The sequence below is a fragment of the Columba livia genome, chromosome 3 (assembly GCF_036013475.1).
Source record: "Columba livia isolate bColLiv1 breed racing homer chromosome 3, bColLiv1.pat.W.v2, whole genome shotgun sequence".
Taxonomy (NCBI): domain Eukaryota; kingdom Metazoa; phylum Chordata; class Aves; order Columbiformes; family Columbidae; genus Columba; species Columba livia.
Genome location: NC_088604.1, coordinates 40,612,736 through 40,622,452, shown reverse-complemented (window position 1 = coordinate 40,622,452; position 9,717 = coordinate 40,612,736). Strand labels below are relative to the sequence as shown.

Genomic DNA, 9,717 nt, shown 5'->3' with positions numbered 1-9,717 from the left:
ATCTAATGTGGAGTGGTTTCAGTACTCTGATTTTTCCTCAGGCCAGATTGGAATTTGTCAAAGAGATTAAATTGAGACAGATGGGAAAGCAACTGGTAATACACTCATTCAAGCAGACTTGAAAGAGACGTGAAAGGAGAATTTTACACTAAAAGCCTGGAAATAAAACATGGATTCTGATGATATTTACTCTCAGAAGGTTTTAGAGTAGTTTTCTTTAAGTCTAGGGTAATGGTAGCAGATTTTAGTGCTGATACTGTACAAACTGGGTGAAATTAATGTCTAATTAGGGTGACCAAAAAAAAACCACTAGTCAAAAAATAGTTGATGTCTTGATAGACTCTGAAAAAAAGATGCGACACAGCCATGCGAAAACTTGTGTAGCCAGCCAAATGCATCTTGGACAAAACAAGACATAATACCTAGTGCCAGAAGAGCTAAATCAGGAACAGAAAATCTATTCATCCATGGACCGAGGCTTCTGTGTTTAATTTAACCAAATAATCAATTGTAGAATTGTGTTGCTAATAATAATTAATACTAATAATGAAAAACTATAGCTAAGAGGTCATCTGATGAATCATAAAATGGCTAAAATTGAAAAACAAAGTGATTAAGCCATAGCTATGCCCAAAGACTTCTGTGTGCTGCTGGTATTAGAATTATGTGACTCTTGAGTATTTCAAGTCAGCTATAAACTGGAGACATAGGCCCAAGTCTATAACTAAGCCTTCCTCTTTTGTGCCAGATAAAAAGATGGAAGGAATGCTGAGGAGTCTGTAAGGCCTAGCAAGTGCAATGCACATCATCTTCTGATTATTTCCTTATAATTACCAAGAAATCCATGAGTTTATCTCTTATCTCTTACAAGAAAAAAACTTCCTGCTCCAAAGATGCCATCTCTCTGTTTTACTAAGACATCAAAATCTAGCTTGAAAGAGGATAGACTGAAAAGTGATAAATACAATGTATCCACATTTATGCCTTGCATTTCACCTCTGCAGAAACATTACACACGCAATATATTGACTATCATTCAACCCGTCTTACTATGCCAGCTTCCACTGGCTTCCTGAAGGGCTGCATGTCCATATTTAAGATGTTTGCTGCAAAACATGTCTCAGTTTCCTTTCCTCAGGGACCAACCAGACTGTGCCAAGAACACATGTGTAGCTTAAGAGTAAGAAGGTGCAGGAACCTCAGATTAGTTTTCTCCAGAGTGTTCTTTTCAGTCATAATCACGAATTAAATTTATTTGCTCACAGAAGTTGCACATAGTAAATTATAAGAGAAATACGATTGGCCTAGAATCAACTTAGTAAAATCACTCAGATACCTCCTGAAGGCCACTCAGAAATGGCTGGTTTTAGTTGGTGGTTAGGATTTTGTTCAGAAAGTGAAAGAGGCAGGTCTATGTGAAGTCTGTGTGCGCAATTTTCACACTCCGTAAAACACTCTACTTAGCAAAGCATGGAGCTTTCTGGACAGCAGATATCCTCTGTCACTGTCACTGAAACTAGATCAAAAATGTAAAATCCATGAGTTCATAGGAGTAAAGAAATTAAAAAAAAAAAATTGTAACAGAATCGGACCAGGTCTTCACCATTTATTGTCTGGTCTTGGCAGTTCTGGTGCTTCCTTGTGGTGTCAGTGGAAAATTAAGGTGGGTCCAGTAAACAGGAGGAAAATGGAACTGGGTGGAGTGAGGAGACTGGGAACAGAGGCTGAGAGGATGTGCTGGACCTGTGGGTGACTTTGGGCAAACTTTGTATTTCTGTTTCAGGATCTTTGCAGTGCAGAGCCCTTGCCTTCAGACTGTGTCATCCAAGGTCTCTCTACTGGCTTTTTTACTCAAGTAACACCTTATGTCCTCTCTTTATTACTCTGTACAAAATAGCAGTGTCTTGTTCCCCAGTAGCCAATGTTTATACCCTCAAGGGCTGCAGAAGAAGACACGGTTAGATTCAAATCCAGGCAAATACAAGAAGAAATTGGGCCAGCAAGGCTCTGAGAGGGATTCCTAATGAGAATTTCCTTTGATATTACTGGGCCTCAATACTATCGATTGCTATTGTGACAACAAAGCCTACACCCTACCATATAGCTTTCCTACACACTCCACACTGTCAAGAGCAGGAAGGGGGACAGGGAAGAAGAAAAAAAGGCTTTCAGGCATTTCTTTGTAGTGCTCTTTTCTAGAGAAATAATTGTCTCGATGCCTACATTACCCAAACCTGTGCAAGAAGCAAATGCTCTTCAGTGCTTCTTATTTGCTGGCAAAAGAATCCCAGATAAGCTGCGTGTTGTCTGTTGAAAATCTCATTCACAAGCTGCCTCCTATCCCATGAAACTGCTTGCAAAACATGGGGTGTTTCACAGGCAGTACCTTTCTTGTGGTAGTTACCTGAGTAACACACCATCAGATGTCCCTGTTTGATTCCTTGTGCAGAGATGTCTCTGGCTTTTGAAGGATATTTCCCCAGCCACATGGAGGGAAACATTTTTTTTGCACTATGCTCTACTTCAATTTTTTCCCAGCTGGCCTTCATCATTAGTACTTACCCAGCACCATCCATACTTCACTGGGGGGTAAGTAGAAGATGACAGTGAGGAAGGAACATTAATTACAGTACCTCAGCAACAACAAATGCAACATCTATCTACAAGCAGCAAACTATGGGTCATAGAGATCTCTCCAGGTGATCTGCCCTCTAAGTGCAAAAGTCAATAGTGTTGGTCTAAACAAACACCAAAAAAAAAATGTGTGTATGGGGGAGCTGAATCATCTAGGTTTACAGGAGAACCACCCAGTAACACCAATGGTACAAGCTAATGGAGTATGTGTTTATATTGGCTGTACAATCTAAGAGGGAGCTGAATGGCAGAAATCAAAACACCTGGAAAAGGGACTATTTCAGGCTGGTGGGAGAAAATAATTACCTTCTGTGATTTTATACTCCCGATAATGACTGGGAGGAAAGTCTCTTCTCATTCTTTCATACTATTATAAACCTACTTCTTATGGATTTTATGAAATTAATATAATTGGATTAATAGAAATCATACAGAAACCAATGCTTTACCTGTGTTATCTGCTTCTGATTTATTTGCTGGAAAAGAATAAAGATGTTCCCTAGAAATATTACATGCTTTCAGCCTAGCAAAGTATCTTAATTATGGAAAAGGAAAAAGAAATCCTTATAAAGTAAGCCTTCAAGGCAGCTAATACCATTTTTACACTTGTATTTTGAACAAGGATTGTGTAAAGCTGAATTTATTTATTTTTTTAATAAACATTCAGATGCTGCCAAGTTATGTAAATTTAAAATCCTATAGGATAGTATATATTTCAGAATGCTTGTACAAATTGTTGCCTGATATTTAAGGCTGAATGTTCAGGTCTAAACTAACAGTGCTTCAGTTTAGATACCAGAGAAACAGAAACCATACATCTTAGCATATAGTTATGCATTTGTTGTTGAGCCATCACAGCATGCTTTTGCAAAACAGAATATTATATTTGATGCTTAGACTGTAAGTTCTTTGGTGTTGTTGCTATTGTTTTTGTGTTTAAGGCCTTTTGGTGATGGAAGCTCTTGTTAGCTAAGATCAGTGAGCATTAGTAAGCAGATAAATACAGTGGAAATTGGTAGAAGCCATTTGATTAAACTATGGTGATATCTCACAGAGGTGATGTTCAGCTGTTACTGAACTCATTCTCCCTCCTTGTCTAGTGTTGCCAGAGCAACCCAACAGACTGACTTCCCTCATGCTTATTGGCAGCTGAATCATGGCTACTCATAGTTCAGGATACATAGCTGATGGAAATGTAACACCTATCTGGCATCCTTTTACCTCTGCTTCTAAGAATGCTCACTGTATTTTGTTTTTGTTTGATGAATGATTTACTTCTTTTCTGACAACACATGGAAATTTTATGTATCTCTTGGGTAAGAAGGGCATAGAAAGAGTAAGACTGACTCAACAGCCTTGGGCTGCAGGAAGGTGGTACAAGAAGACCAACACGATACTTTCAACCTCTGTATGGGAAGGGAGAAACTGTAGGTATTCATATATTGCCAAACACTTTGATCTGCAGCTGCTTGCCTGGGAAGAAAGTTGGTTAAGCTAAGCCTAATGCAAAATTACTTTCAGAATTCCTACTTGCACTGTACAATCTCTTCTCTTCCTGAAGTACCTTTCTCTTCCAAAAATCCCCTCTCTCTAAAATCGGTGTTTAGACCAACAGAAGACTGTTGTTTTGAGTAAGATGGAGATCTTTTCATGGAAGAGGTTGAGTGTCCTGTCATGTCCCAGAAGAGCTAAAATATTGGTCTGCAGAGACCATACTTTCCCCTATCATTCTGCCATTGCTCCACTAGTAGATAAAATGTCTATCATCTCTTTAATACTGCTTTTATGTGTGTTTCCTGTGGAAAAGGTGAATTTGGGCATTTACATTCAGAGACAGTTTGGGGATGTGAATCCCTGAAAATAGTTTCCTCAGGACACATCCACATTTTCCGCTGGGATACACTATGGCATACCCAGGACCCTCCTAAGTGTGCTGAGTGCTAGTTCTAGTTCAAGGTGTTTCCTTGCTGTGGAAATTAGGGTGGGTGATAACTCGTGTGTGCTGGTTTTGTTTCATTATTAACTACAGGAATGGCCTTGGCACCATCAGAGACTGCGTAAATGAGTACTAAATCTGACCATACAGATATCCCAACCAAGAACTGAAGGCATATGTTTACCTCAGTGGGGCTTGTCAGCTGTCTTGTCCACTGTCTTTGACTGGCCTTCAGTTTCTTAAAACCATTTTAGGTTTCTCTCTCTTCCCAGCAAGACAGAGTATCTAATTCAGGAGTGACAATGGACAGCAGGGCAGCTAGAAACGAAGCATTAAAATAATTAATAACTAGGTCATACAAATGCAAGGAAATTATCAAATTGATTTACCATGTATCACACAGGGATCTTCATCTCCCATCTGTTGATGTTTCATACTTGTTAGCTTGCACCTGGTCTCGACTCTGGTGAAACCATCACTTGGCAATGAGAACCAGGTGCAGCTCGGAGTACAGCCATGCCACAGTCCAAGGTATACACTCAATGTCTCACGAATCTCTTGATCTGAAGACCTTCATCCTGGTGCTGACCAAAAATGTCAGTAGAGGCATAGCCAATATAAATGTAACCTGAGGTTTTAAATACCTTTGTATCTATGCATTTGCCTTTAGCTTTGAAGAAGTTCACATGTCAATCATTTTTACTAATTCAAATATCTACTTGACTTCAAAACAGTAGAAAAAAGAAACTATCAGGATCAAAAAAGTCTTATTTTTGGAAAGGATTTCTCCTCAGAGTTTTTCTTTGCTGCATTCTTTTCTCATGCATTCCTGGCATTACTGGGGTTTCAAAGGGCAGGTGCAAAAAAAACCCCAACTAATAGAAATTAAATTTAGCTAGCTAATACCTTCGCTTTATGTAAAATTACTCCCTTGGACACTACACTGGAGACAGAAACAAACAAACAAACAAACATTCTGTCCTTCCATCAGATTGCTTCCTCTAGCTTTTTTTTTTTTGCTTTTTTTTTGCCTTTTTTTTCTTTTTCCCTAAGCCTTAGAGACATTATGGCTATTAGTATTGTCAGATCCTCTTCTCAGTTTATCATAAAACATCTGCTCCCATAGTGTCCAGTTTGGTGACAGAGATGTATGGCATTCTAGAACGTATTAATAACGCTCTTCTCTTGAATGAGTATCTTCCCTTTGATTCACACTGTTAAATAATCTAATCCATGTGCTGAAATGACAGATACTTCTTTGGAATCAACTACAAGAATATTGTTTGGTATGGCAGGGGGACATTCCTCTGCTGGTTTATTTTTCTTTAGTATTAGTGTTACATTGGCTTGTCTCAATGTCTGTAATAAATTTCTTTTCTCTCAGGAATTTAAAATAATTTGGTTAAGAGATTGCTAACCATATGTAAAACAATTTTTCTTCAGTCTTGGCCTATATCCATTAGTCCTGGAGCTATATTGTTTTGGAGAATTCCCATGGCTAGCCTGTCACTAAATGTACAGTAAAATTGACATCTTTTCTTTTCTTTTTTAAGTTTTGGGTTTTGTTTTGTTTTGTTTTGGGAACACAAGCAACATAAACATTGTCTTGGAGTGCCTGATACCATGTAATGACTGAGACAAGTCAGTTAAAATGTTTTGCAAGATTCTTCAGAATACTGAGAGCTTCTGACAATGTCAGTTAGGCTAAAGGAGAGTCTATTTTATTGGTTTACATGCTAGAAGATAACTACCATGTGTATGCTTTTTTAATTAAGCAGAGTTTAAATTGAACACACCCATTACACCCTTTTCCTGCTTCTCTGTTTTAAAGAGTTATCCACATCTTCTCCCAGTTCTTAATTTTATACTCAAACATCCATCTGAAAAACTACACCTCATTCATTTATTTCCTTTATTTCAAATACTGAAATTGTCAAGTGTAACCTTGTGGCTCATTGAGATCCAACATGAAATGAAACAACATGTTAGAGGTGTTTGCTTGGGAATCTTTGCATTTTTGATGTTTACCTACTTAGTCGATGAGAATTTTTGTCAAGTAGTGGTGTATACATGGCAATGACATTGTAATTTGCCTCTATTACTTCCTAATATCAGGATTCTGCTGCACTGCCAATTTCATATCTGTTGTTATTATTTGTTTGACAGAATCAAAAACATGCCAGGTGCTTTGCAAAACAGAGAACAAGAAAAATCCCTTTCCAGAAGAGATGACAGCCTGAATAGACATGGCATAATGACAGGAAACAAAGGAAGCAGAAAGGGGAAGCAAAACAAGAGTTATAACCATAAGATCATGAGGTTGGTTTGGAGGCACAGTGAACGCTATGAGGCATTTTTTTAAAGCACATAAGGACTGTAGTTGGGATTAGAGAATGGAAATGTAGAAAAGAAGCATGGAAAGGAATGGAGAAGAAGGGAGGAACAGACTGGCAACAGGAGGAAGAGTAAACAGAGGTGTATGGGAAAGGCCAGAACACACACCTGACAAACTGAGGATTATGACTTTTGCCAAGAATGAAAGACCACATCTGAAGAGCATGATGATTTCAGGAGGATGGCGAAGCAGGACATGGCGATGCTGCTAGGGAGAGAAGAGCCAGCAAAGCTGCCCTGGAACCCTGCCCTGGAAGCTCCTCACACTCATACAAACCTGCTTCCCCATCTTCTTTCTAGCTCCCCTCTTATACACAAAATATGTATCTAGAAGAGCAAAGGAGAAGGAGAGGCAGCTAAATCAAACATTTCCAAAGGTCCTGCTTGGAAAGAAGTTTAAATTGGGATGATACAGATTCACTGATGATGCTGCTGGTAGCAAGTGGCACAGAGCATCCTGTCAGCCTTTCTCATACAGACAAATCAATGGGAGCCTTTGCCACTACTTACAAATAGACCTTGCTGAGAAATAATCAGCAATATTATGATACTCTAGCCAATCCAGGGCATTTTAAAATGTCCTTCATTCTAGATCAGAAATAAGCAGAAATTATAACATTCACAGTGAAATGGAAACAGGGAACATACATATTTGAGCAGTTTCTTTTAAAGCTGAAAATAATAATTTCATTATTATGGAAAGATATAAGGGGGATTTTGCTAATTGAAAAATAATACATTCTATAACTTTTCATTAACATACTTGATAAAATTGGAAATTATTTAATTATGTTGGATTGGCTTTTTTTTTTTTCTAGAGAATTGGTGTTGTTTTTAGAAGGAAACTGGAAAATTGTCATTTTCACTCTGTTAGACATTTGAAACTACCCTAATTTCCAAAGTAAGATTTCTTCATGAGCAAGAAATCTGCAAAGTGGCCAGTCTAATCTCTTCCTCACTTCCTTCTCCTCTGCTTCAGTGATCAGACATGTCTAGTGATTAGGCTGCAAAGAGCAAAACCAGTTTCTTTGTCTCCCTGAGAAAAGGCATTTTGCCAACTTCTTTAAGAATTATTAACTAGCTATGCTTACAGGAAGTTACTTTTTTTTTTGCTGCAGACTATGTCTCCACTTAAATCCTCCTCACAGCTCTTCTATTTTGCCTGGGAAAGTTTATCAGAAAGGATATTGGAAAGGCTCAGATCTTTCTGTCTCCAGTGAAACTGGTTTTAGACATAGTTATAGCGTGGTAGATGTACTGGTATGACAGCTGACAGACTACTGCTGGTAATAGAGTGTTCTATTACTTTGGCATATATAGACACTTTTTGCTTGGTGCTTCTGACTGCAAAGTATTTATGTTTAGGGTACTATAGGTAGTTACCCATTCTATTTTTTCTTGTAAGTTTCAGGGGACAACAGTGGATATTTTTTTCTTCTCCTTCAGGCTGACACAGTTTTGCATGAGTCATTCATCTTGAATGTGCACCAGAGTGATATCAAGTTAGTTGTTGTGACACCTTATCAATATGATGCCCATTTTTAGTCTCCTAGCAGTAGGATGATTTAAGTATCATCTAGTGGAGACAACAGCCTTGTTTAAGAACATGGTGACTCTGGATAGGATTCAAATAATTCATCTAGGTGAGGAGGAGACAACTGAAAGTCATAGCTGAAATATTACCAAAAGTCTGTAACTGGTTGGCTTTGTCCATCATTTGCCTGAATATTTTGGTAAATGTTGGCTTACTGGATTGTCAAATGGCAGCAATGGCCAAGTACATTTTTTTAAATTGTCTTCAATTTGAACTTTGCTTAAGTTAATCAAACTCTTTTCACCTCAGCATACCATTTTAGCAATGAGGTTTACAGGACCTACTCTGTCAATATAGAAACTTCAGCTACTAAAGAAAATACTAAGTAGAGAGAGCTACACAATGCTCAGCAGTGCTTGAAAAATCATGCCCACCTTAGTAATTTCTCTCTGCTGTTATTGAAATAATATTGGATTTAAATCATGTAGTCATGGAATCAACTTACAAAATCTACCCTGTTTACATTCCTCTTGTAATTAAAAGTAGCTCGAAGTTTTACAACAGTCCACATATTGTTAGGAAAAAAAAAAAAGAGAGAGAGATTGTAAGGCACTGTCATAGTATCTCCCCACAATACAGGATTTTTTACGTAATTTTTACATGTTTGAAAAAACCCTATTAACTCAGCTGCATATAACTTTTTGCAAAAAGAGACTCAGCACAAAGCAATATCAAGACATAGTTAATAATTCTACTAATTACATTTAACCAAGCTCCATATTTTGCATAATTTTGCCCCTGCTTCTGGCATGATAGCAGATAGGGAAGATGTGTGTACCTATCTTTTGGCCCTGAGAGGGGATTCCACTGCGTGGCACCTTCCCACGCTCTGCTACCAAAAGAAAAAAAAAAAAAGCTTATTTCAATTGGATGAGGTAGTGCCATAACCTCTGTAAACTGTAGTTTGATCTACCTTCTGAGTTCAGACACTGAACTAGATGCATGATTTGGGAAGGTTGTTAATACCAGCTACCCCAGTAGCCACGTGGTGTTAAAGGAAAATGTCTTGAAAAAAAAAAATATATATATATATATATTATATTATAATGTATCCCAAGAGTAAAGGACAGCATGGTTATTTTGCCTATAATTTATTTGTTTTTAACCTTGCCTATACTTTTCCTGCCAATGCTTTCCTGTTGTTATCTGTCAGCTTTTC

General features: G+C 37.9%; 1 protein-coding gene across 3 annotated transcripts in view; it reads left to right on the top strand.

Moving 5' to 3' along the window:
- Window positions 1–9,098, top strand: part of EPHA7 (EPH receptor A7) — a 161,173-nt gene extending 152,075 nt beyond the window's left edge. For 2 of the 3 annotated variants that reach the window (XM_065056531.1, XM_065056527.1), the window contains one exon: window positions 6,737–9,098. In XM_065056531.1, coding sequence (XP_064912603.1) covers window positions 6,737–6,932 — 196 coding nt within the window. In that variant the 3' untranslated portion in view covers window positions 6,933–9,098. The remainder of the gene's footprint in view (window positions 1–6,736) is intronic. The other variant, XM_065056528.1, reaches the window with a different exon arrangement.
- The last annotated feature ends 619 nt before the right edge of the window (window positions 9,099–9,717 follow it).